Genomic DNA, 27,062 nt, shown 5'->3' with positions numbered 1-27,062 from the left:
TTTAAAGATTAGAAATAATGGTGATTAATATCTATTTTGTTATTGGAGAGGTGATTTCTAAATCCATATGGAATTGTAAATTCTATAAATCAAAACACATGGATTTTAAAATAACATGTTTTATCCTTAGATTTGAATCCTTCTATTTTACACTTTCAAATCCATTCAAATCCATTCAAATCCATTTAAAATATAATATGGATTTTGAAATCCAAAAACAAATCATTAAATGAATAACATGGGATTTTAACAAGTATTTGTAAATCATAGAACCAATAACACATCATTTTGATACGTATTTTAAAATCAATGACTGAATAATACATGACTTTTGTCTGGATTTCCAAATCCATTAAAATCATAGAACCAATAACCCCCAAATTCATTAAAATCATAGAACCAATAACCCCCTAGTTATTTCAACTTGGATTGTGCTACCACTAGTTAGTTTGGGTTGAAATCAATATTTTTATATTTATTTTTTGTTGCATAACATATAATATATATATATATATAAACATATAGTAATTATACATTTCAATTCTTTATGAATAATAAGTAGAAATTGAAAGCTATTAAAACATGTAGAGAATCACTCATTTAAACACTATTAATATCTTTTTCATATGATTGAGACAACTAATCATATATCACCTTATACTTATATTGATATGAATGTCATTTTCATATGTGGATTCATGTAAGTAACATTGTTTCATCAAACATATTTTGTGCAAACATGTCAAAAGATTAAAGCACCATTTGTCAGTTTTCGGAACATGATATTGGAAATCTTACTTTATTGTTTCCTATGTATCACAATAGATTGTTTTCTTAGAATTTTTTCTTGTATCACAAACATTGATTTTCTGTATTTTTTTATTAATTAATGGTAGAAAATTGTAAAATTTTAAGAATTATTAATTGAGTATTTAAAATTTTGATAACTACTATTGGTTAATAATTATGAAAATATGTTTTTATATCATATATTTATTTATAAACATTAAATGTTTTTCTTAATTTATGTGAAAATCTTTAAAAAATTATATATTCTAAATACAAAAGGGAGTATTATTACACAGAAACATGTCTAAACTAAGAATGCAATATTGATAATATAAAAAATATTATTATCACATAAACATGTTCTTGCGTTTGTCTCTTCAACATATTGAGCATCAATAAAGGACCACCGCATACCACTATTTATATGGATTCCAAGATTTAGAAGAGATGGAGACATGTTGCGTTATTTGAACCATTTTGGAAACATAATGTTTTTTAATTTGGTTAGGTAGACGAAAAAACAAAATATATATATATATATATATATATATATATATATTTTACCGTAAACTAGCTAGTAAACTTCATGGCAATATTTATGATTCAAAACGTAATGCGCCAATATTAGTATACATATATATATATATACCACAATCCCAAGATATATACACATCGTCTAAAGAGACATGCTCGATCGGTATTCGAATCTAATAGATTCGTGATTTATATGAATGATGAGTAGGTTTTGACCTCAGTGCTTTGATAGATTCAGGAATGATGTGTAGGCTTTTTATCTTAACTAATTTGGTCTTACACAACTCTTTATTGCTTTGATCTCATCGTTCTTTTCTTTTACGTGAAAAGGATTGGATGGATTGAAACTGGTATACATATATAGAGACTGTCCTTGAAATTCAAGACTTTAGTTATTATGGTACTTTACACAATTGGTTGGTTTCTCTAGATTGTGCTTGCAAACGCAAATAGCTTTGCAACATGGACTGCTTAACTAACTATTGTGAAAAGTGGATTATTTTGTTTATGATTCTGCTTTTGATATGTTGACTCGATGAGTTATTGGAATATGTTTTTATATGTTTATATATTGTGTTTGATTTCCAAATGTATGGAAGTCAAAGTTTTATTAGATATGGCTGGAATCGGTTATCAAGTTTCACATATTGAAGATTCATTAGCTCCACCTCCTCTTGGACCAGAGTTAGCAAGTGGAAAATGGAGAGTTCCTGTCATAGGTTTGTAAAGGTTTGAGGTAATGCTAAACAATTGCTACTTCTTGTTATATGCATGCATGTGTAATGCCAAATTGCCGATAGTCTTTAAACTTGTTTATCTCATATTGTATCCCTCCGAGATCTTGTTCTAAATATGTATCAGATTTTGGCCACATGCTCGTTACATCTTTGTTGGCTTTTACCATATTCAACCTTAAAGGATCAACTGTTTTGAACTCTAAACTGCACTTTTTGTAACTGCAATCCATTTATCTAATATTGAGTACCTTAAGCTGATTTTATATATTTTTTTTATTTTTTTTTATTAGCTACACAAGATATGCCTGGACGGGAACATAAAGCCGAAGACCAACTTTCATGGTTCTAGTAAATCTGGTAAGGTAATAAAATCACAACACATTTTCTGAACTTCTCCTTTTAAGCGAGATTTCTGGGCTCAAGTGTTTGACAAGGCACTCTGTTTGTTTCTTCTCCATTAGGTAAAGCTGACTTCTTTTATCATCTATTGCTTCTCTTCCAGCTTCTTAATGCTCTACTTCATCTCCTGGCCTTCTCAGCTTGCGTTGCTACGTAGCATTGATAAACTCAAAACAGGGGATGGCTTTTGCTCAGAGGACACTTAAGTAATAAACGTATGATGCTAGAATATTATTGGTTGTACGTAATATGTTGTTGCTGCTTAATGAGCATGCTATAGGTGTTTGTTTTGCTTCCTAGCTAGCTTACTTTCGATGTTCAGTTGGATATCTAGATAGTTACAAGGGTTTTCTTTTTATACATGTGATTCGTTGGACTTTGGAATTGGGTTTTGGGTATTCATTGCTTCCAATTACATTAAACTGGTTGTAACTTCTCTGCCTCCCACTTGTTGTAGATATCCTCCCGCGGAGATTGTATCTCTTTAATATTTCAATATTCCGTAAAATGTAAATGAATCATCTTTGTTTGTTTGCAATGTTCTTTATTAACTATAATTTATAGTATTTATATTTGTATTTTCAATAAATATACGTTTCAATGTTAGATCTTTGAGTCAGCTTTAACCGACGTTAAAAAGGTTAAAACTGATTGCTGATATTTTGGACGCCAAACTTAATTAACGTCAATTTTTGGAATGAAGCCAAAATTATTTTGCATCAGGCCATGACAAGTCGATGATTAATTAAACCGACGCAAAGTTTTTAAAGTCATTCGTAATATATATAACCGACGTTAGGCCTACATTACACGTCAAAAGCCTTTTATTTAATTTGTAGTGGGAAGTGAAGTCCGAACGACATAAAACTAGTAAGCTTTTAAACTCTTACAAATACTTGAGAACAGTGGGTTAACTGTGTATATACATACATCATATAGCTAGGTCTCTATACGTACTGTCTACAACTTGCAGAAAAAACCGTGCATGCATATGCATGGGTTTCAATCCTATAGATAAAAGTACTCCATTTTCTTTCTCCTGTATAAATATCACTCACTTATGAGATAGTGATCCCGTATAAACCAAAAGTAAGAGGAATTGATGATGAGTATAAAAATAAAATTTGCACAAGTACTAGATAAACAAAAGGAGTTTATAATAAGACACACCTCGAGCCAGAGAAGAGAACTCATAGAGTTTGAATTAAAATTGCCAATATAGCCGTAATGCTGTTTAAAACACTTTAATACTTTATACATTTTAGAAACATCATTACGTAATATTTGGTTTCTTCTTTGGGTAAAAGGGAAAAAAAAAAATTACTCTAAACGCAAGCTATAATAATAGATATAAATTGCTTATTCAGTGGTGGTTAAGGTATAAAAACCATTGGGAGCTCCTCTGATAAAATATTTGATTGGTCTAATCAAAAGTCCATGTTTAGAATCACTGGCAATTGAAATTTCCGGTTAAAAGAAACGGTACAAATTTCCGGTTTAGTGAAATTATCGATATCATAAAGGGCAAACGTTGTGTATATTATGAATTAACGGGTTAAGAATATGAGAATCGCTACGAATTGAATATGAAAAACTTGCAATATACAAATTGGTTTTGATTAGGGTACGGGCCAAGCTTTGGGACCGACCGGCACGACAATTTCGGTTAAGATACGAGTGGCGGATTGGTTAGTCCCGGTTTTGCTTAGTCTCAATTCAAAAACAATAACATTTCCATTTATTTAATTTATTTTTGTTTTTGTCTTTTTGTCTCGTTACCCGATGCTCGCTTTTATATAAGCCCCTCCAGTCCCATGCTAAAAGATCTCTGCTTGTGCGACATTGCTCTGAGTAAGTAGTAATTGCTGCAAATTTCTCTGCGATTGAATCAAAAAGTGCTCATCATCTTCAGGGGACCTTCATATCAATGGCGATCGAACACTCTGCTCAGTCTGGGATTTCGGATTTTCCCGCCAAGGAAACACCGACGAATCAGGAACCGCAACAGCCGACGAACGAGACTCGGAACGAAGTCTTTCACAAGACGAAGACAATTCAGTTTGGTGGACGGGAGAGGCGTATCCTTATGCAGGAATCTAATGGACCATGTCCTCTCTTAACGCTCTGTACGGTGCTTTTCTCCCTTTCGCCCTTCTCGTCGTTACTCGTTAGGGTTTAGATGATAGGAATTGGAATTTGGATCTTAGTTAGGTTTTTGGTGGTTGGTACTGGAACGATGATCGTTCTTAGGTTTTCATCGTAATCTGGATTCCTCTCGTTTTCATTGTCGAGTTATGTTGTAACAGGTAACGTTCTAATTTTGAGGGATGAGATAAGTTTGCACGATTCTGAAGTCAGTCAAAAGTTTTTGCTGAGTCTGGTTGCACACCTTCTCCTTGAGTACAATAACAAGCTTGATTCTGATTCAGTAAGCTGACTCTTCTTATTTACTGTTTGTTTGGTTTATATAGTCTCATTAACTCAATGATTACCTTCTAATTTTGTTTCTCGTGGCAGCAAAACAAGTTGTTTTCTGAGGCAATGGAGCATCTCTCTTCCCTTGCTTGTGGCATTGATGTCGATTTGAAGTTCCGCAGCATTTTTGATTTTGAATATACACCTACGATTGCTGCCTTTCAATTACTTCAAGTACCACTCTGCCATGGTTGGATCGTGGAATTCGGGGTACATATCCTTGTGTCATCTCCACCTTTATATCAAGAGAGAAAGCTTCTAACATCAAACTCTTTTCTTCTACTACCTCCAGGATCCGGACACTGCTGCTGCATTGGGGGACAAATCCTATAATGCTTTAACAACTGAACTTGGGACAGAGACCGTGGAGGCTCATTTGATTGAAAAATTCTTTCAAACAAACCCCACTCAAATAACTTCTCAGGGGTGCGTGATTGTATTGTTTGCTTAGGAGTTTTTTCTGTTATTGCCTTCTCTAGTTTTAATTATTGCTGATCCTCCAGGATCTACTGCTTGCACCAAGGCCTTAAAGAAGGGCAACCTTGTGTCCTCTTCCGCAACAATCACTTCTCTACTATATTGAAGGTTAGTTTACTTGCATGTTTTTAGCAGAAGCAACAATAAGCTTTCCATTCTTATGTTTCGATACTTTCTTTTGCTCTCTTGTTGCAGCGTGAGGAAGGACTCTTTACTTTGGTCAATGATTACGGCTTTATGATGGAGCACGACTTCGTTTGGGCAAGATTAAACCAGGTATTTGCGAATTATGTATTAGTTATCCTTTGCAAAGAGACAAGACAGAGAGAGAGAGAGAGAGAGAGAGAGAGAGAGATATGCTGTTATAGAGATATTAGATACACATTTTCTTACCTTACTTGGTATCAATCAAGAATATATTCCGGATCAGTTTATGTAAAGTATACATATGCTTCAGTTAGAGAATTCTCTATTACCCAAAATCATCCTATATTCCAAGACTCTTGATCGCTATGGTTTGGTTTTGAAACTCTCAGGTTGAAGGCGATATTGACTTCACTAATGCTAACTTTGAGCCCCGACCCCTGAAGCTGGCGCTGATTCCCATAGATCAACGACCGTTGAAGAAAAGAAGAAGACTTACTGAGCCAGAGCCAGAGGCAGAGGCAGAGCCAAAGCCAGAGGCAGAGGTAACTTAAAGGAGAATCTGTCTGTTTTTTTCTATTGTGTTGGTGTTAGTTTCTTTTATATTTTGACTTCCTATGCTCATCAATCTCCCTATGCTTCTTTTCCTTTTTAGCATTTCCCTTGTCAATACTCCCTTCAGCATTATCGCCACACTTGTGCTCTTCTGGGCTGTTTTCTTCCAAGAGCAGCTTCGGGTTATTGCTGCGATGCTCACAAAGATTTTGCCGTGCGGTTTTCACAGCAAACCACCACATCCTATCACTGTTTTGGTGGTTTGAATGATCTTGAATATATGGAGCAATGCTGCTATGCAGCTATATCCAATAAAGCTGATGGATTGGCAGTAGGAATTCCTCTTCTTCAAAGGGATGAGATATTCTCTACACCTCCTTGGGACCACCCTGATCTTTTTTCCACTCAGATCACTCCTGTTTCTTGTATCTTCTTCCACAAGCCTCCAACTATCTTAACTTCAATGGAGCTTTCTCCAAGCTGTGAAATGTCGCTCCCAGATAGGAAGCTGAAGTGGTCGAAAAACCCAAAGTTCAAGATACATCTGGATGGCTCTGATCATAAAAAAGTCTGGATTACTTCATTAACTTTGACGAATTTGAAGTATTTGAAGAATGCAGGCATGTCTTGGCAGTTGTACCAGCTTGAGTTGGACAAGGAGGAAACTTTGGAGGAAAGGGAAACTTTGGAGGGAACTTCATTGTATTGTCTTCATATGAGGGGAAGCAAAGACCCACTCTTGAAGAGGTTGAGAAGGAACTTTGGAGGAAAGGGAAGTGAAAGGACTGAACCTTCTTGATCAGAAGCTCCCTCATATCTCGGAGTCACAATACTCTGTTATAGCTTTCGGATCGGTTTTTCCCTTTTACTGTTATGTTGTAAACTTGTGGGAATCATTAATCTCTTACAGGAGACATATAGACAATAGACGTATGGTTTCTTGGTTAAAGCTAAAAAAAAAAGTAATTACAGATTCAAACTAAACAGAGAAGAGAGTTGTGTTAGTGCACTGATCATCGATGCAGGTCAAACAACAAAAACACAAGCAAGTCTGAAACCAAACCAACTAAATCATCTTCTGCTTTATAATAAGCTTCAGAAGCTCAGTAGTTTCTTTTAATCTTCCCTCATTCTTTTCTTTATCAGTCTGACCCTTGACGTTCCTGAAATCGCACAGAGTATATTTCAATTAAGGCATGTTTGAATCATGCTTTCTTATTTGGGTTTAACCTAAACTTCAGGATAATAGAGTAAACATTCAAGTCAATTAAGACAGTAAAGCGGGAAAGGAAAAAAACAGAAACCAACCGTTTCTCCATGTTCGCCGTACGTGTTAGCTCCTCAACTAAGGCGTGTAACCGTTTTACCAATGCAGAAAGCTTTCGAACTGCTTCTACGCCTTTATGGCTGTTGCATATCTTCTTCAGAACGTCTGATGCAATGAAACATGCTTCCCGTTTGTTCCTGGAAAGGAGTAAAACAGTGCAAAAGTGGGAAGAGATGCAACTCTAACCTTCCAGAGAAGATTTGAGTACTAAATGAAGAAGATTCGGATCCTTTTGTATCAATTAGCTCATCTGCCATTTGTGGATATCGAGCAAGGTGACTCAAAGTTGATAGTGCATGTTTTGAAACTTCTTGATCAGGGATGCTTCTGCTTGCAGACCGGATCTTTGTTAGCAACTTGTCTATCGCTCCAGCTTCCACAAGCTCTTCACAACATTTCTCAGAGTATTTTGTTGCCGAATCTGAAGAGGAAACATGTTATAGTCTTGTTTCACATGGTTCTGTACGTAAATAAAGGATGCTGAGAAACTCAACTCACCCAAAGTTTCACAAATGTGAAGAATGTTGTGGACCTTTTTCATGAACAGTAGTTCCGAAAGCGCAGAAAGAAGCTTTTTTATCAACCGTTTCTTGTCATCTATGTTTGCTGCAGAAGTTTGCATTCTTACTCTCAGATCCAGAACTTGAGACTTTGAGGCTTTTCGTGTGAGATAACCTCTCCAGTATGACTGAGAGATTCAAGGGTAAATGCAACTTGTTAATTTTAGCTAAAAGGAAAGCTAATTATTACTGAAAGTGAAGCACAAAAGATGAAATGTAGCCTTGGTCATATCTCTTACTTGAATCATGACAATGTAATGACTCTTGACTCTGTATTAACAGCAGACGACGACAACAGCAACAACAACAACAAGAACAATGAGTTGGTGCGAGCTAATGTAGTGACTCTGAATCTGTATTAACAGCAGACGACGACAACAGCAACAACAACAACAAAAACAATGAGTTGGTGCGAGCTAATGTAATGACTCATGACTCTGTATCTAAGAATGATGTCTTTGGATTCGGGTAAGCAGTTGAGTAAGCTATTTGAATGAACCGGCCAAGATCGAGGAACATTCAGATAATGTGTTCAGTCAGTTCTTGAGTCCAGTTACATCAGATGGGATTAGAGAAGAGTCTGACAGAAAGAACGAAGGAGAAAGTTCATTAAAAGGTTTCAACGGGATGAATGAAGCGCAAGGATCTGTTAAATGTCGAGAAGGTAAGAAAATGGAAATATATGTGTTTACATATTGGTTTTTTTCTTAAGCATTTTTGTCACACTCTCTTGATATATGGAAGGTTAATTGATATGATACTTCTTTTGAGCAGAGTACGGATTTGACTTGAATATGTCACACTCCCTTTCATCCGAAGATGAAGTAACAACTATTGTTAAGAAGTTTGAAACCTCAAGAGTCTTCTTCCGGTTACGGTTCATGGAAAACACAGTTCAAATCAGCCAGTTAAAGCGAATTGACAAAGTCTGAAAGATTATGTCTCTGAGTTTAGTTCATAGGTAGTAACGATGCATCTCTTCATCTTCATCATCCTCATCTATGGCATCATCACTGTCAACTTGAAATTCCTCATCAGACTCCTCTAGCATCATCTTCTCTGATGTATCTTTGTCCTTCAGACCAGTGTTTAAAACCACAATCCCTCCCTGAGAACTCTCCATATCCTTTCTTAGTTTGTCCATCTCATGTTTCTTTCGTTCTTCTTCCAACTGCTCCTTCTTTGACATTCTCTTGTCAAGATCAGCCCTGAAGTAAAACTCAAATCATAAGCATAGAACTTGCAGACAAAAGAGGGTGAATTGAAGAGAAGGGTGTATCATTACTTGTAAGTATCCATGTATTCCTGAGAACTTGCTTCAATGGCTTTGAAGAAATCATCCATTCCAGCACCAGAGATTGCAGAAACACCAACAGATCTTATATTACGGTAGAACTCATAGAGTGAAAGGGAGAGACTGTTAGCTAAGGTGGACGTGTATGAATTATCAGTCTGTATACATTGCTGCTTGGAACACCTCGAAATCTTTGGAGTTTGGCGGGTTGCATCCGGATTCTTCCAACCAAAGAAGTCGGTTTTGTAGAAAATGCAATCAACCTAAACCTCCTCGTTGCCATCACTGCTCTGTTTGTAAGATCACTCAGTCACATACACATGCTCTCTCTGTATAGCATTTGTTGAATGAGCAGGAAGTTGATTTGTGCTTTCATAACATCTAGGTGGGCGATGTGTGTTGAAAATGGACCACCATTGTGTTTGGGTTGTTAACTGTGTCGGGGCACTTAATTATAAGTATTTCCTTCTTTTCTTGGTAAGTCTACTTTGATCCCTGTGCTTTGCTCTTCCCCATAGAAAGGTTCAAACTTTTTAGTTAGCTCCTGATTTTAGAGTTGAATTTGTGCTTAATGAGTTTCCTTTAATGTTGTTTACCAAAATTAGAAAATTTTGTTTTTGGCATAGGATAGATTCATGTGTGTTTATGCAACCATATGATTGAAATTATTCCTCTTTGTGTCATAACTAAGTTTTGTGTGTTTCAAAATGCAGCTTTACACCTTTTTGGAAACAACTCTTGTGACTTTACTTCTCATGCCGCACTTCATTGCATTCTTTAGCGATGAAGAGATACCTGGAACCCCAGGCACACTTGCTACTACTTTTCTTGCATTTGGTACGTTTCTTGTTTCTAGTGTTACTATGTTTAATCGATTTTCTCGGTTCCACTTATCAAATCCATCTCACAACGTCTCATCATCATTACTGCAGTTTTAAACCTGGCATTTGCTTTGAGCGTTATGGTTTCTTGATCATGCACATTTCGCTGGTTTCCGGCAATACCACAACTATAGAGGTATATATGTTCTTGTCATTTTTATCACTATTATCTTAACAGTAATGAGTCTGATCCGTTAAACAGTTTGGAGTTTGGCGGGTTGCATCCGGATTCTTCCATGGCGTTTCATTTCTGCTGTAATTCCATGCCCGTCTTCAACAACCTCCGTAATTTATCTATTGAGAGTAACGAGAATAATGGTTGGCAAGTAATGCCACTTCTGCTCAAGAGTTGTCCAAATCTACACGCTTTATCCATCAAGGTATATCAAATCAATCTCTTACTTATTTTTGTTGTTGCCACTACTATAATATATAATAATGTCAAAAATTTGGTCTCTGCTTTCCAGGGTCTTGTCCACAGAGTAACAAACAACTGCGGTGATGCATGCGCTTGCATCCCTGAGAAGAAGAGGAGGAAGATTTTGAAGAAGGACATATCTTGTTTATGGACATGTCAAGTGAAGTTGCTAGAAATCTCAGATTATGGAGGTTCTTCTCAAGAGCTGAGACAGATGATTCATTTCTTGGGCAAGTTGGCATGTCTTGAAACTGTCAAAGTTGGCGTTATAGCAGCAGACGACGACAACAGCAACAACAACAACAATGAGTTGGTGCGAGCTAATGTAGTGGCTCTACCCAGACTTTCATCAAAGTGCAACATCCAATTCATCTGATCTTTCTTTCTTCAAAGTGCAACATCCAATTCATCTGATCTTTCTTTCTTCATCTGCTCTATCTGTTTCTGACAGACAATATTTCTATCTTTGCCACAGTTATGTTTCTAGCTATAGATAAGGTCTTTGTTCGATTGACACTGCTCCCCGATTTTCTTCTAATTAAAACCTTGAGATCTTACGACTATAATGTTTCCTGTATGGATTCATTTCCTTGGCTTTTTTTCTATCAATATTTTTGCAGATTTGGACTTTTTGTTCCATATGTTCTTTCTTGCTAGATACTGCAAACTCCTCGAAGAAAACTCTTTCAGGGGAAAGACTGCTGATTTCCTTTACATGCTCTAATTTGGGGCAACTGTTTTAACCGGTATTGTTCTCATTGGTGGAATGATACCTTATTTGTCCGTCTCCTTCTCCAAAATCATCTTCCTCAGCAATTCGTTGACTTTCATGATGGTAAGTGGTAACTTCTATCTTTTGGTTTCAAAACTAATTCACTGATTCATCTCAAGACCATCTTTGAAAATTTTCCTCTGTTCTGCAGGTCTATGTATGGAGTAAACAAAATCCTTACATCCACATGAGTTTCCTTGGTCTTTTCACTTTCACAGCAGCTTATTTACCATGGGTGAGTTGGACTTTCATATTTTCATCGCGGAGTTCCCTAACTAGATCAATAATATAACTGGCCTTGCTCAAATTCTGAAATTTCAGGTGCTTCTTGGATTCTCTATCCTTGTTGGTGCAAGTGCATGGGGGGATTTTCTGGTACGGAATCTCTCCTAATTCAGTTTCAACCAGTTTGTAACCCCTCTCTATCTCTCTTTATATCCTCATCCTCAAGCTTTATGTCCAACCTACAGGGAATGATAGCGGGTCATGCATACTACTTCTTGGCGTTTGTGTATCCACGAATGACGGCTCGGCATCCCTTGAAAACTCCATCTTTCCTCAAAGCCCTGTTCGCTGATGAACCTGTTGTGATTGCACGGCCAGAAGATGTGCCTTTTGATGAAATCCACCAAGACTGAATCTTCATCTTCTTCAAAATCAGCCACACGCACCTTGACCTGACCTTTGTAGTTAAAAGGGCATCCACTAGTGACTTTTGTAGTTGTGGATAATGTGGAAACGAGAATGTTGGTTCTGATTTTTCCTTAGTTTTCCGTCTTATTTTCATGTCTGATACAAGTCTGTTTCCCCCTTTGTGCATATCAAACAGATTCGTGAACAAATCAAACAGTGGAAGAAAGGTACCCGATCTGCTGATGAATATGTTCAGGGTTTCACCACGAGATTCGACCAACTCGCTTTGCTTGGAAGGCCGATGGATCATGAAGACCAGGTTGATTTTGTGCTAGGTGGTCTTCCAGATGATTACAAACCTGTCATTGATCAGATTGATGGCCGTGACACACCACCATCGTTGACAGAGATCCATGAGAAGCTGATCAATTATGAACTGAAGCTCCAATCCCTTGCTAATGCATCCTCCTCTGTTCCGGTTACTGCGAATGTGGTGGCCTATAAGAACAAAGGTGGTCATAACAACTCCAACCATCGTCATCAACATCGTGGTGCTTCACATGGACAGTGGAATTCCTCAAACACCGGTTCACGTGATTCTCATGCCCGTGGCTATCAGGGTCGTTGCCAGATTTGTGGTGTGTTTGGTCACAGTGCACGGTGGTGTTCGCAACTTCAAGCTTCGGGTCGCGGCTACTCTCCTTCGAGCGGTGGCTAGACACCAAGACCATGGTAACCCCAAGCTAACGTTGCAGCCGTGTCATCGCACAACCCTTGGATTTGCGATTCTGGTGCTACACACCACATAACATCTGATCTTGCAAATCTCTCACTTCATCAACCGTATACTGGAGGTGAAGAGGTCACCATTGCCGATGGGTCTAGTTTTCCGATCACACATACCAGTTCCGCTTTACTCCCTACCCCATCTCGCTCCCTTGCTCTTACAGATGTTTTATATGTTCCTAATATTGCTAAAAACCTTATCTCGGTTTATCGATTATGCAATGGTAATCAAGTATCCGTTCATTTCTATCCGGCATACTTTCAGGTGAAGGATCTGAGCACGGGGTCAAATTACTCCAAGGCAGAACTAAGAATGAGCTGTATGAGTGGCCGGTCACCTCCAACACCATCTCCATTTTCTCGGCTACACCATCCTCCAAGACCGATCTCTCTTCATGGCATTTTCGACTAGGGCATCCATCTTTTTCTGTTTTAAAAGGTATTGTTTCCACCTTTTCTTTACCTCTTTCTCCTTCTCCACAAAAACAATTTTCATGTTCTGAGTGTTTAAGCAATAAAAGTCATCAGTTGCCTTTCTCCTCAAATACAATTGTTTCTTCACAGCCCCTGGAATATCTTTACACTGATGTTTGGTCTTCACCCATTATATCCACAGATAATCACAAATACTATCTTATTTTTCTTGATCATTTCACCAGATACACCTGGCTCTATCCTTTAAAACAAAAATCGCAGGTCAAAGAGGTTTTTATTGCCTTCAAGGGTCTAGTCGAAAATCGCTTTCAGAGTAAGATCCGAACATTATACTCGGATAATGGAGGAGAGTTTCTTGCCTTGCGCTCTTTCTTGGTGGCTAATGGGATATCACACCTCACCACACCTCCCCATACGCCTCAACACAATGGAATCTCCGAAAGGAAACACCGCCACGTTGTTGAGACCGGCCTCGCCTTACTTGATCATCCGTCAGTTCCGAAATGATACTGGCCATACGCCTTTGCTACCGCGGTTTACTTAATCAACCGCATGCCGACTGATGTTCTAAAAAGGGATTCTCCATACTCGAAGCTCTTTCATGTTCCACCGAATTACTTGAAGCTTCGAGTCTTTGGTTGTGTGTGTTACCCGTGGCTTCGCCCATACCGCCAGAACAAACTCGAGTCTCGCTCAACATCTTGTGTTTTTCTCGGCTATTCGCTTACGCAGAGTGCGTATATTTGTCTTGACGTTCCCACCGGTCGGATCTATATATCACGTCATGTTTAGTTTGTTGAGAACAGTTTTCCGTTTGCAACGCCACCTCCATCTTCTGACTCGTCCATCACATCTCCGGTCGTTGTTCCACAAGAATGGACCTCCGTGTTGCGTGTTCCAACGTCATCCGCTCATTCATCCCCTCCGTGCTCAGGTCCTCATCCTCCCAACTCACCGGTCATTGAGTCTACATCTCCACCGAGGTCGGCTGCGTCTCCGTCACCGGTATCGTCGTCGTCTGTGTCACAGTCATCGCCCTCGGTATCCACTGATCTCGATCATGAAACTCGAACCAAACGGGTTCATGATAATCATCCTAATCCGGCCCACTCTCACTCAGGCCCATCACAACCACAACATTCACAACCTCCTACAGGCCCAACTCCTCCCACAAGCCCACTATCCTTGAGCCCAGAAACATCAATCCAACCCTCGTCTCCATCTCCTTCCCCTGTTTCCACACCTTCTCCGACATCGTCCTCTTCCTCACCCTCGACTCCTCCCACTCCAATTCTCCCAACGAACTCTCCAGCACCATCGCCAACCCCTCCACCTCTTCCTCAAAACCTCCATCCTATGAAAACCCGCGCTAAAAACCATATTACGAAGCCAAAACCAAAATTTAACCTCACCGTGTCCACTTCCCCTGTGATTCCAACGACTGTGGCAGAGGCACTTCGGGATCCGAATTGGTGGAACGCTATGGCCATCGAGATAAATGCTCAACTCCGTCTTCATACTTGGGATGTCGTTCCTCCAACACCAAACCGCCAAGTTATACCTTGTAAGTGGATTTTCACCCTTAAATACAAACCTGATGGATCCATTGACAGGTACAAGGCTAGATTGGTTGCGCGTGGCTTCAACCAACAATATGGTATCGATTACACTGAGACTTTTAGCCCTGTTATCAAGTCCACTACGGTACGGTTGGTTCTGGAGGTTGCGGTAAAACGAAATTGGGCGATTTAACAAGTTGATATCAACAACGCATTCCTTCAAGGCACTCTCAATGAAGAGGTTTATGTCAGTCAGCCTCCGGGTTTTGTCGACAAGGACCGTCCTCATCACGTGTGTCATTTGAATAAGGCCTTATATGGTCTTAAACAAGCGCCTCGCGCGTGGTATCAAGAACTGCGGCATTTCCTCCTTCAATCAGGTTTTAAAGTCTCACTTGCTGATGCCTCCTTATTCATCTATCACCAAGGTCGTGATTACATGTATGTTCTTGTGTACGTCGATGATATCATCATCGCTGGTGAGGCTCCCCTGGTTCGTGCCTTCCATACATCACTCGCGGTTCGTTTTTCCCTCAAGGACCTGGGTGCTTTGAGTTATTTCTTAGGTCTTGAGGCTACCCGCACCGCCAGTGGACTTCACCTAATGCAGCAAAAATATATAACTGACCTCTTGGCGAAGACACACATGCTGGACGCGAAGCCGGTTCCCACTCCCATGACACAAAAACCACTCACACTTTACTCAGGCACAGCTCTATCGGATGCCAAGGAATATCGCATGGTTGTTGGCAGTCTCCAATACATGTCCTTCACTCGGCCAGACATTGCTTTTGCAGTGAACAAATTATCTCAGTTCATGCATCAACCTACAAACGAACATTGGCAGGCGGCGAAGCGCATTCTACGTTATCTTGCTGGCACCAAGTCCCTTGGTATTTTTCTCCGTCGTGATGCTCCGTTAACGGTTCACGCCTTTTCTGATGCTGATTGGGGTCGTGATAAAGGTAATTATGTTTCTACAAATGTGTATATTGTCTATTTTGGTGGTAGTCCAATCTCTTGGTCCTCGAAGAAACAGAAGAGTGTCTCTCGTTCATCTACAGAAGCGGAATATAGAGCAGTTGCCAATACTGCCTCCGAACTCCGCTGGATCTGCTCTCTCTTAACTGAAATGGGAATCACTCTTCCAGTTGCTCCGGTTATATACTGTGATAATATTGGAGCCACATACCTTTGTGCCAATCCGGTGTTCCACTCGAAGATGAAACATGTTGCGATCGACTACCATTTCGTCCGTGAACACATTCAGTCAGGCATGCTTCGAGTTACTCACGTCTCCACTCATGATCAGCTAGCGGATGCTTTAACAAAACCACTACCTGGTCCACGGATTCAAGAACTTAATCGCAAGATTGGAGTCCGCCTACTGCCTCCATCTTGAGGGGGTGTGTAAAGGAGATATATAGAAAGTGAATATATGTGTAATTAATCATTAGCAAAACTCTTGTGTACAAGGCTCTATATATTGTAAATGCTGCACATAATGAGAATCAAGCTTTGCCTCTTACAATAACATCTTTTAAAGCGGTGATCATTTGATTGTATAAGTGACAGAGATGGAAGTAATCACCTGCTCACCAGAAGACTCCATGGGATCCATGAGTTGCAAAATTCTTCTTCTTGTATGATCTCAACTGCTAAAAAAAAATCACCATTTTCAGTTTCATCATCCCAATATTATTCTTCTATACAAGTTCTCTTATACCACAGCAAAACTCAACGACAACATGTTAAGTTTTTGGATATACAAACACGTCTTCAAAAATAATCATCAACGACAACACTTTTTTGCTTTTTAATAGTATATGTTGCTTAATATTTAATAGTAATTAATAAAACAACCATTTATAACAGTGAACCCGCGCATGCACGAAATTTTAATTTAAAATATTTTTTATCAATATAAAATTTTAAGCTCGAATACATTTATTGAAATTTTTGAGTATATTACTTAGACTAAGACTAAAAAATCAATTGATCCAGAGGAGGCATAGCACTTGGATTAAAAAAAAATCAAAAAAATCAAAAAGAAAATGCAAATTTATACAGCTGTTCTGAAGACAACGTATCTTGATGCAGCTCCTGCAAAGCCCTGTGATCAATTAAAGGTACAGGTATTCACACTGTATGGCAACATAGTTTTGTGTAATGAGGTTATTTCAAAGGCATGGCAATATTAGATCATTGACATGCGACACACATATGTCTAAATGCTTCTCAAAACCCTGAGTGATGATGTAAAATACTTATGCTGTTATGCAATATGATGAAATGAATACAAATGCAAATGTAAGCAAAAGTGTATATTATAATAAACACAATACATTGATAAAAAAAAAAAGAAGCATGTTCTTGATTCAAGGTAGTAGTGTGTTTGTCTCCTATTAGTCTTTTTCGTATAACATTTTCCGTGTAAAAAAAAAGAAAACGTAATCTGCTCATGTCTCATGAGTAGTATAACAACAATAAAAAAAAGAAGGTAGACAGTTAGAGATAACCTCTAAAGCAAACTTGTGATCTGCAACATCGGTTTTGTTGAAAGCCAAGATGAGAGGCAACCGAGTCTTGTAGAGAAATGCTACAAGCATAGAGCATGTTACTCTTAAAAGTGATTGGGAGTATCAACTAACAAAGTCAAAATGGAAAAAAAAAAAAAAAAAAAAAAAGAAAAAGAAAAAAGAAGGAAATCTAGATATTTGGGGGCCAAAAGAAATTAGAAAAAAATAATAATAATAATAAACCTGAAAACTGGTATTATGATCCCTAATTATTATTATAAAAGCTTTTCTCTCTCTCTCTCGCCGTCTCTCAATTTCACATCGTCAAGAAGCTCGAGCAAATCTATAGCTAGCTTTTTGGATCGTCCTCTGGTAAGTGTTAATTTAGTCCAAAATTTGTTATCTTTCTGAATTACCATGTGTCTCTTCTTCTATCTGAAGGCTCTATCTTTGGTTCGTTTTTAAGATTGCGAATTTTGGCTTCTATTGTTTTGATTCAGATCGATGGGAGGATCCTAATCTAGTATTTATCCTAATCTAGTATTTATTGTGTAGGTAGAGAATTATGGATAGAGATCTGATAAGCAATTTGCCAGATGAGATTCTTGGCAAAATCCTGTCTTTACTTCCGACAAAAGTGGCCGCTTCCACATCGGTTCTGTCCAAGAGATGGAGCAGGAAGAATCTGCTCCTTCTTGTAGACACCCTTTGTTTTGATGAATCGGTGGTTGTGTATCCCAGCGAGGAAGAAGCCATTACTGGTTCACATCTCTTCTCTGATTTCGTAGATAAAACACTTGCTCTTGTGCTCACCAACACCAGTTCTCACATCAACAAGTTATCTCTATCGTCTCTGTGTCGTCTGCCCCTCACCCGTTGGATATTGACTGCATTGGAACACCCTTATTTATTGGAACTACACTTGTACGCACCTCACACCCTTTTTTCCGGTATTTGTATCGAAACCAAGTTTTTCACGAGTAACACACTCGTGAAGCTCACGTTATCTGGTGCATATGATCTTGAGGCCGAGCGTGTGTTTCTCCCAGCCCTCAAATCACTTTCTCTCTTATCAACTTCGATTGGTCATGACTACTACTCTCTCCTCATCGATGGCTGCCCTGTGCTCGAAGATTTATACATACGTGATGGTGATTGTCCCGACTCTATTGCTGGTTGCGGTACGGACGTGGAATGTGCATCCATCAAGCGACTTGTGATTTTTTCCATTCTTCCCTACGACCAACCGGCTCACCACCGAATCGTGTATTTCGAAGCACCAAGCCTTGTGTACCTTGACTACTCTAGCTTTGTCTCCCAACACTATGAGGTTGCTGATTTGGATTCGCTTGTCGAAGCCAGGCTGAGTCTCAGGTTATGGGTGGAGTACGTTGATTATGATTATGATTATGATTATGATTATGATTATGATTATGATTATGATTATGATTATGATTATGATTATGATTATGATTATGATTATGATGATGAACAAAAGCCGCCTATGTATGGTGATGTTACAGATCTCGTTGCGGGTATCCGCAACATCACGACCCTTCACTTGTGTCCTGATTCCCTTGAGGTCAGTGTGTTTTTGCTATTTCCATTTGGACCAGCATCAATGACAGTCTCTCACTTGTGTTTTATGTTTTTTTTTTTTCCGGTTGTGATCGATCATAGGCGTTTCATTTCTGCTGTAATTCCATGCCCGTCTTCAACAACCTCCGTAATTTATCTATTGAGAGTAACGAGAATAATGGTTGGCAAGTAATGCCACTTCTGCTCAAGAGTTGTCCAAATCTACACGCTTTATCCATCAAGGTATATCAAATCAATCTCTTACTTATTTTTGTTGTTGCCACTACTATAATATATAATAATGTCAAAAATTTGGTCTCTGCTTTCCAGGGTCTTGTCCACAGAGTAACAAACAACTGCGGTGATGCATGCGCTTGCATCCCTGAGAAGAAGAGGAGGAAGATTTTGAAGAAGGACATATCTTGTTTATGGACATGTCAAGTGAAGTTGCTAGAAATCTCAGATTATGGAGGTTCTTCTCAAGAGCTGAGACAGATGATTCATTTCTTGGGCAAGTTGGCATGTCTTGAAACTGTCAAAGTTGGCGTTATAGCAGCAGACGACGACAACAGCAACAACAACAACAATGAGTTGGTGCGAGCTAATGTAGTGGCTCTACCCAGACTTTCATCAAAGTGCAACATCCAATTCATCTGATCTTTCTTTCTTCAAAGTGCAACATCCAATTCATCTGATCTTTCTTTCTTCATCTGCTCTATCTGTTTCTGACAGACAATATTTCTATCTTTGCCACAGTTATGTTTCTAGCTATAGATAAGGTCTTTGTTCGATTGACACTGCTCCCCGATTTTCTTCTAATTAAAACCTTGAGATCTTACGACTATAATGTTTCCTGTATGGATTCATTTCCTTGGCTTTTTTTCTATCAATATTTTTGCAGATTTGGACTTTTTGTTCCATATGTTCTTTCTTGCTAGATACTGCAAACTCCTCGAAGAAAACTCTTTCAGGGGAAAGACTGCTGATTTCCTTTACATGCTCTAATTTGGGGCAACTGTTTTAACCGGTATTGTTCTCATTGGTGGAATGATACCTTATTTGTCCGTCTCCTTCTCCAAAATCATCTTCCTCAGCAATTCGTTGACTTTCATGATGGTAAGTGGTAACTTCTATCTTTTGGTTTCAAAACTAATTCACTGATTCATCTCAAGACCATCTTTGAAAATTTTCCTCTGTTCTGCAGGTCTATGTATGGAGTAAACAAAATCCTTACATCCACATGAGTTTCCTTGGTCTTTTCACTTTCACAGCAGCTTATTTACCATGGGTGAGTTGGACTTTCATATTTTCATCGCGGAGTTCCCTAACTAGATCAATAATATAACTGGCCTTGCTCAAATTCTGAAATTTCAGGTGCTTCTTGGATTCTCTATCCTTGTTGGTGCAAGTGCATGGGGGGATTTTCTGGTACGGAATCTCTCCTAATTCAGTTTCAACCAGTTTGTAACCCCTCTCTATCTCTCTTTATATCCTCATCCTCAAGCTTTATGTCCAACCTACAGGGAATGATAGCGGGTCATGCATACTACTTCTTGGCGTTTGTGTATCCACGAATGACGGCTCGGCATCCCTTGAAAACTCCATCTTTCCTCAAAGCCCTGTTCGCTGATGAACCTGTTGTGATTGCACGGCCAGAAGATGTGCCTTTTGATGAAATCCACCAAGACTGAATCTTCATCTTCTTCAAAATCAGCCACACGCACCTTGACCTGACCTTTGTAGTTAAAAGGGCATCCACTAGTGACTTTTGTAGTTGTGGATAATGTGGAAACGAGAATGTTGGTTCTGATTTTTCCTTAGTTTTCCGTCTTATTTTCATGTCTGATACAAGTCTGTTTCCCCCTTTGTGCATATGAACTCAAATTGTGTATACAAAAGTTCTAGTTTACATAAGTTTTAGTCATTGGATCATTAGACAATGTCTCACAAAGAGATTCGGTTCTTTTGTTCAACTACACAACTGGGAAAACAAGGAAACGACGCAAACAAAGCCAGTTAAAGCGAATTGACAAAGTCTGAAAGATTATGTCTCTGAGTTTAGTTCATAGGTAGTAACGATGCATCTCTTCATCTTCATCATCCTCATCTATGGCATCATCACTGTCAACTTGAAATTCCTCATCAGACTCCTCTAGCATCATCTTCTCTGATGTATCTTTGTCCTTCAGACCAGTGTTTAAAACCACAATCCCTCCCTGAGAACTCTCCATATCCTTTCTTAGTTTGTCCATCTCATGTTTCTTTCGTTCTTCTTCCAACTGCTCCTTCTTTGACATTCTCTTGTCAAGATCAGCCCTGAAGTAAAACTCAAATCATAAGCATAGAACTTGCAGACAAAAGAGGGTGAATTGAAGAGAAGGGTGTATCATTACTTGTAAGTATCCATGTATTCCTGAGAACTTGCTTCAATGGCTTTGAAGAAATCATCCATTCCAGCACCAGAGATTGCAGAAACACCAACAGATCTTATATTACGGTAGAACTCATAGAGTGAAAGGGAGAGACTGTTAGCTAAGGTGGACGTGTATGAATTATCAGTCTGTATACATTGCTGCTTGGAACACCTCGAAATCTTCCATCCACTGCTTAAACCAAACCCGATACCACATGATTAGAGAGAGTATAACAACAATAAAAAAGAACGTAGACAGTTAAAGAAAGATCACCTCTAACGCAAACTTGTGATCTGCAACATCGGTTTTGTTGAAAGCCAAGATGAGAGGCAACCGAGTCTTGTAGAGAATGCTACAAGCATAGAGCATGTTACTCATAAAAGTCATTGGGCTTGTGGAACGTGGAGTATCAACAACATAGGTGACAACAGCGAAAGCTTCAGTGATAATAGCCCCAGAAGCAGACCATGTAAAGATTTCAATCTGACCAGGAGTATCAACAAGGACATAATCAAGCTGGTCTGCACGTTTCTCAATCACAGAGACGACCTAAAACAAGTAGCAAACAAAGACAGAGCAATCAAGAGAAGGAAAACCGAGAGAACCACCATCAAGTGAGACTGGAATCATAATTTGGACTCTAATTCTGGAGGCCTTTTTTACCTCGTCGAATTTTGTAGCAAACAAGTTGAGTGAAGTGAGAATCCCACCATTAGGCCCCAAATTGTACTGCTTCATAACTTCCTTGTACTTGACAGTGTCTCTAATATCGATGTTGGCACCAAATGGTAGACACATAACAGCAGGATCAAGGTTCACCACATAGCCACGGCTCTTTGAATCAAAGGTATGGCAGACCAAACGATGAAGGAAGCTTGTTTTTCCACTACCTGAGCACATAACCAACAAAAACCTCCTATCAAAAACTGTTTTGAAGTCCCTTAACAAGAAACTCAGAAACCAACATAGTGAATTTTTTCAAGACCATTGCATTAATCAATATAATATACCTGCCATTCCTACAACAATGATAATGAAATTAGAGGATGAGCTCCCAGCGCTAAGTCCAATGAGTCAACCAGCTTTTTGCTCTCTTCAACAACGTCCTTTAAAATTAAGAAAAACAACAAGAAACAATTCATTTCCACAGGTTCTCTCTTCTATAATTTTTGCAGTAAATTAGGCTAATAACACCTTTTAAATCAGTTATCATTTTGATTGTATAAGTGACAGAGACGAAGTAATCACCTGTTCACTAGACGACTCCATACGATCCATTAGTTGCAAAATGCTTAGCTCTTGTATGATCTCAACTGCCCAAAAAAATCACCATTTTCAGTTTCATCATCTCAATATTCTTCTATACAAGTTCTCTTATACCACAGCAAAACTCAAAGCTAAAGAAGAAAGACGAAGCAAGAGGTGAGTCACGGGCGAAACGAATTTTTACAAACCTAGCAACTCCGAAAACACCACAAAATTTCTAAGTTTCTAAGTTTCAAGTTTTATAAATTTCAAGTTTCAAACTCAAAGTATTCCAGAAACGCAAAGAGGAGAAGCTAAAAACTTGGAAAAGGTTTTTGTAAATTGGAACTATAGTTGATTCGGTGAGGGATTATTCAGAGATCGTAGACTACAAACTTATAAGAAATATCCGTCTTGTTAAAAAGCAACGAAACTCCATAGAAAACGAGAGAATCAAGAGGAAGAGGAAGACGAAGACGAGAACGAGAGAAAAGACCACTTTCCTCAGTCGTCGTCGTCGTCTCTAGCAACAACCGAGTTTTAGGGCTTTGATTTTGTGGTGCGTTCACTGTAAAGTTCACATATAAATTAATGGAGAGAGAGACCATTTTTTGGAAAATCACCAGCTCCGAAAGTTGGGCTCTGGTCAATTGCGATGGCCCGTTTAAAATCAGGTTCAAGGCCCACTATATTTTTCCTGCGGTGAAAGTGTTTTTTTGGTAGGCGTTGAAATTAGCTGTAGTCAAAAAAAAAAGTTGATGTTGCTTTGATTTGATAATTGACAAAACCAAAAAAAGTAAATAAAATGGAGAAGATAATACAGAAAAGTAAAACATTTGTTTATTTTCACCCAACATAACATGACATAAACAATCAAACATTGCTCAACAAATGTTTTTAAATCTCTTGTTTGTACCGAGACCAGATATTTCCAAAGTAGCAGAAAAGCATATATAATTTTAAAACAGACATAATGATAATAAAAACTACTAAACAAAAGTCAAGGCGGGGATGGAAGGCAAACAACTAAAGCTGTAAAATCATATATGATCGTGCATTCCAAAAACTCACCTCGCAGTGTGGTGGTTCAGATAAAGGTCTACTGGATTGGATGATATTGATCTGATACTCTCTTTGGAGGTAGCTTTCATATGATTGAGACAACTAATCATATATCACCCTATACTTATATTGATGAACGTCATTTTCATATGTGGATTCATGTAAGTAACATTGTTTCATCAAACATATTTTGTGCAAACATGTCAAAAGATTAAAGTACCATTTGTCAGTTTTCGGAACATGATATTGAAAATCTTACTTTATTGCTTCCTATGTATCACAATAGATTGTTTTCTTAGAATTTTTTTCTTGTATCACAAATATTGATTTTCTGTATATTTTTATTAATTAATGGTAGAAAATTGTAAATTTTAAGAATTATTAATTGAGAAATTAAAATTTTGATAACTACTATTGGTTAATAATTATGAAAATATGTTTTTATGAATTATCATATATTTATTTATAAACATTAAATGTTTTTCTTAATTTATGTGAAAATCTTTAAAAAATTATATATTCTAATACAAAAGGGAGTATTATTACACAGAAACATGTCTAAACTAAGAATGCAATATTGATAATATAAAAAATATTATTATCATATAAACATGTTCTTGCGTTTGTCTCTTCAACATATTGAGCATCAATAAAGGACCACCGCATACCACTATTTATATGGATTCCAAGATTTAGAAGAGATGGAGACATGTTGCGTTATTTGAACCATTTTGGAAACATAATGTTTTTTAATTTGGTTAGGTAGACGAAAAAACAATATATATATATATATATATATATATATATATATATATATATATATATATTTTACCGTAAACTAGCTAGTAAACTTCATGGCAATATTTATGATTCAAAACGTAATGCGCCAATATTAGTATACATATATATATATATACCACAATCCCAAGATATATACACATCGTCTAAAGAGACATGCTCGATCGGTATTCGAATCTAATAGATTCGTGATTTATATGAATGATGAGTAGGTTTTGACCTCAGTGCTTTGATAGATTCAGGAATGATGTGTAGGCTTTTTATCTTAACTAATTTGGTCTTACACAACTCTTTATTGCTTTGATCTCATCGTTCTTTTCTTTTACGTGAAAAGGATTGGATGGATTGAAACTGGTATACATATATAGAGACTGTCCTTGAAATTCAAGACTTTAGTTATTATGGTACTTTACACAATTGGTTGGTTTCTCTAGATTGTGCTTGCAAACGCAAATAGCTTTGCAACATGGACTGCTTAACTAACTATTGTGAAAAGTGGATTATTTTGTTTATGATTCTGCTTTTGATATGTTGACTCGATGAGTTATTGGAATATGTTTTTATATGTTTATATATTGTGTTTGATTTCCAAATGTATGGAAGTCAAAGTTTTATTAGATATGGCTGGAATCGGTTATCAAGTTTCACATATTGAAGATTCATTAGCTCCACCTCCTCTTGGACCAGAGTTAGCAAGTGGAAAATGGAGAGTTCCTGTCATAGGTTTGTAAAGGTTTGAGGTAATGCTAAACAATTGCTACTTCTTGTTATATGCATGCATGTGTAATGCCAAATTGCCGATAGTCTTTAAACTTGTTTATCTCATATTGTATCCCTCCGAGATCTTGTTCTAAATATGTATCAGATTTTGGCCACATGCTCGTTACATCTTTGTTGGCTTTTACCATATTCAACCTTAAAGGATCAACTGTTTTGAACTCTAAACTGCACTTTTTGTAACTGCAATCCATTTATTGAACGGACGATTAAAAAAATCTACTTTAAAATCTACTGTTATTCAAAACAGTTTGTGGATTTAGATTTTATTAACGACTGTTAATGGAGAAGTGATTTCTAAATCCATATGGAATTGTAAATTCTAATAATCAAAACACATGGATTTTGAAATAACATATTTTATTCTTGGATTTGAATCCTTCTATTTTACACTTTCAAATCCATTCAAATCCATTCAAAACATAATGTGGATTTTGAAATCCAAAAACAAATCATTCAATGAATAACATGAGATTTCAACAAATATTGTAAATCATAGAACCAATAACACATAATCTTGACAAGTATTTTAAAATCAATCATTGAATAACACATGATTTTTGGTTGGATTTTGATGTAGCGCATCCTCGTGTTGGGCTTGTGGCGAATACGTTCTCGGGCCTTCACATATTTGTTGGATTTCTAGAGTCGGTTTTATCTCTTTCCATTGGTTTTGTTATGATAACTTTCAATCTTTGTCTTCCTGCATTTTAGGATTCTTTTCATGATTTGAGTCTATCATTTTCTCCTTTGAAGTACTTGTCTTCATCGAGTCTGTGAGTCATTCAGTTTTGCATTAATAAAAAGAAAACCCAAAAAAAGGTAGCTTTAGCTACCACCAAGAGCTTGTGTTCAGGCACTGAGAGGAGGACTCTCATTCTATCTCGGTTGAATCCGAACCCTTTCGTCTTCAACACTCTTCCTTCACACCCTCTGTTTCTACTCTGCTTCCGCCTCTGTACCAGTTGGTATCAGCTTTGTTTTCGATCCTGCGTTGTGTTATGCCTCAAAAAAAAGACGAGGTTGGTGCTGATGCACGTATGGAAGCACACCATCGCGATTGGGCTGATTTCAGGGTTGCTCTCTTGGAGTCGCAGCAGCATCTGCAGATGTCGGTTACGGAATCTCTTCGAGAGATGACGGAGACAATTGCTGAGCGCCTCGGAGATTGCAACCCCCGCCGTGGTGACGGTGACAATCCTTTTGCTCACCGCAAAGTGGTTAAGTACCGTCGACAGGACGAGCGTTTCCACGACTCTCGTTGGGAAGCTGCGTTCAGGGTTGACATTCCGGAGTTTCATGGCGGCGTGCGTGGAGACCAGTTGCTGGACTGGCTTGTTTCGGTCGAAGAAATTCTGGAATTCAAGGAGGTTCCTTGTGACCGTCGTGTTGCCTTGGTGGCAACAAAATTCCGGTGACAAGCAGCCTTTTGGTGGAGTCAGTTGAAACTCACTCGTGCTAGAGTAGGGAAAGCCCCAATCCACTCTTGGGATAAGCTCAAAAAGAAACTACGAGAAACGTTTTCTTCCTCATAACTACGACCGCACAATGTTTACCCGTTTACAGAACCTGCGTCAGGGATCACGGTCTGTAGATGAATTTGCTGATGAGTTCTATGCATTGCTCACTCGCAATGATATCCACGATAGTGAAATTCTGCTGGTGTCACGGTTTATTGGGAGATTGCGTGCTCAACTTCAGACATCTCTCGCACAGTTTGATCCAACGACAGTATGAGAAGCCCTTCGCAGAACAGTCTCTTTTGAGCAACAATTTCGCTCAACGTGGTCTTCGAATTCGCGGAACCGTCCACAGGAACAGAACACAGGTTCACCTGCTCCCTCCTCGCGTGATGCACCACCAACGGCTGACGTGAGTACCAAGACTGCAGCGG

At 38.2% G+C, this 27,062-nt stretch overlaps 4 protein-coding genes and 3 pseudogenes across 8 annotated transcripts; 5 read left to right on the top strand and 2 right to left on the bottom strand.

The window, feature by feature from the left end:
- Nucleotides 1–4,286: 4,286 nt before the first annotated feature.
- Nucleotides 4,287–7,094, top strand: LOC147930398 (uncharacterized). The gene is made up of 8 exons (XM_087479550.1): nt 4,287–4,585; nt 4,766–4,887; nt 4,977–5,144; nt 5,227–5,360; nt 5,438–5,519; nt 5,607–5,687; nt 5,948–6,100; nt 6,211–7,094. Exons 1-8 carry the CDS (start codon nt 4,387–4,389, stop codon nt 6,907–6,909), a joined length of 1,638 nt encoding a protein of 545 aa, XP_087335676.1. The 5' UTR covers nt 4,287–4,386; the 3' UTR covers nt 6,910–7,094.
- Nucleotides 7,095–8,779: 1,685 nt separating this feature from the next.
- On the bottom strand, nt 8,780–10,060 carry LOC147930397 (GPN-loop GTPase QQT2 pseudogene; annotated as a pseudogene). The gene is made up of 3 exons (XR_015573665.1): nt 10,042–10,060; nt 9,283–9,512; nt 8,780–9,205 (listed from the first exon to the last, which is right to left on the bottom strand). The product of XR_015573665.1 is annotated as a GPN-loop GTPase QQT2 pseudogene (transcript).
- Nucleotides 10,061–10,415: 355 nt separating this feature from the next.
- Nucleotides 10,416–11,156, top strand: LOC104731350 (F-box/LRR-repeat protein At1g48400). The gene is made up of 2 exons (XM_010450693.3): nt 10,416–10,552; nt 10,640–11,156. Exons 1-2 carry the CDS (start codon nt 10,436–10,438, stop codon nt 10,964–10,966), a joined length of 444 nt encoding a protein of 147 aa, XP_010448995.1. The 5' UTR covers nt 10,416–10,435; the 3' UTR covers nt 10,967–11,156.
- Nucleotides 11,156–12,139, top strand: LOC104731351 (derlin-2.1-like; annotated as a pseudogene). The gene is made up of 4 exons (XR_015575508.1): nt 11,156–11,425; nt 11,514–11,597; nt 11,684–11,737; nt 11,833–12,139. The product of XR_015575508.1 is annotated as a derlin-2.1-like (transcript).
- A 5,224-nt stretch (nt 12,140–17,363) lies between these two features.
- Nucleotides 17,364–20,804, top strand: LOC104731353 (F-box/LRR-repeat protein At1g48400). Of its 2 annotated transcripts, none has more exons than XM_087479811.1 (7): nt 17,364–17,666; nt 17,850–18,876; nt 18,975–19,115; nt 19,203–19,988; nt 20,077–20,160; nt 20,247–20,300; nt 20,396–20,804. In XM_087479811.1, the coding sequence occupies exons 2-4, from the start codon at nt 17,860–17,862 to the stop codon at nt 19,527–19,529; spliced, it is 1,485 nt and encodes a 494-aa protein (XP_087335937.1). In that variant the 5' UTR covers nt 17,364–17,666; nt 17,850–17,859; the 3' UTR covers nt 19,530–19,988; nt 20,077–20,160; nt 20,247–20,300; nt 20,396–20,804. The 2 variants fall into 2 exon arrangements, with proteins under 2 accessions (XP_087335937.1, XP_087335938.1); XM_087479812.1 differs by having other exon boundaries at nt 17,552–17,666; nt 17,836–18,876.
- On the top strand, nt 19,719–20,804 carry LOC104774884 (derlin-2.1-like; annotated as a pseudogene). Its single transcript, XR_015575509.1, has 4 exons — nt 19,719–19,988; nt 20,077–20,160; nt 20,247–20,300; nt 20,396–20,804. The product of XR_015575509.1 is annotated as a derlin-2.1-like (transcript).
- LOC104731354 (GPN-loop GTPase QQT2) lies at nt 20,737–23,089 on the bottom strand. The gene is given in 9 exon segments (XM_087479813.1): nt 20,737–21,188; nt 21,266–21,441; nt 21,443–21,475; nt 21,560–21,835; nt 21,950–22,176; nt 22,297–22,350; nt 22,353–22,392; nt 22,535–22,599; nt 22,928–23,089. Coding segments are annotated over 9 exon segments (1,167 nt in total). The 5' UTR covers nt 22,971–23,089; the 3' UTR covers nt 20,737–20,935.
- Nucleotides 23,090–27,062: the final 3,973 nt, after the last annotated feature.

The sequence above is a fragment of the Camelina sativa genome, chromosome 12 (genome assembly GCF_030686135.1).
Source record: "Camelina sativa cultivar CO46 ecotype springtype chromosome 12, ASM3068613v1".
NCBI classification, from domain to species: Eukaryota; Viridiplantae; Streptophyta; class Magnoliopsida; order Brassicales; family Brassicaceae; genus Camelina; species Camelina sativa.
This window is presented reverse-complemented; position numbering and strand designations above follow the sequence as displayed.

Coding starts and splice junctions, on each gene's coding strand:
- LOC147930398 (XM_087479550.1), top strand. CDS start 4,387: ATGGCGATCGAACACTCTGCTCAGTCTGGGATTTCGGATTTTCCCGCC. Junction 5,520..5,606: donor ACTTCTCTACTATATTGAAG/GTTAGTTTACTT, acceptor CTCTTGTTGCAG/CGTGAGGAAGGACTCTTTAC. Junction 5,688..5,947: donor TTTGGGCAAGATTAAACCAG/GTATTTGCGAAT, acceptor TGAAACTCTCAG/GTTGAAGGCGATATTGACTT.
- LOC104731350 (XM_010450693.3), top strand. CDS start 10,436: ATGCCCGTCTTCAACAACCTCCGTAATTTATCTATTGAGAGTAACGAG. Junction 10,553..10,639: donor TACACGCTTTATCCATCAAG/GTATATCAAATC, acceptor TCTGCTTTCCAG/GGTCTTGTCCACAGAGTAAC.
- LOC104731353 (XM_087479811.1), top strand. CDS start 17,860: ATGGATAGAGATCTGATAAGCAATTTGCCAGATGAGATTCTTGGCAAA. Junction 18,877..18,974: donor TGTGTCCTGATTCCCTTGAG/GTCAGTGTGTTT, acceptor GATCGATCATAG/GCGTTTCATTTCTGCTGTAA. Junction 19,116..19,202: donor TACACGCTTTATCCATCAAG/GTATATCAAATC, acceptor TCTGCTTTCCAG/GGTCTTGTCCACAGAGTAAC.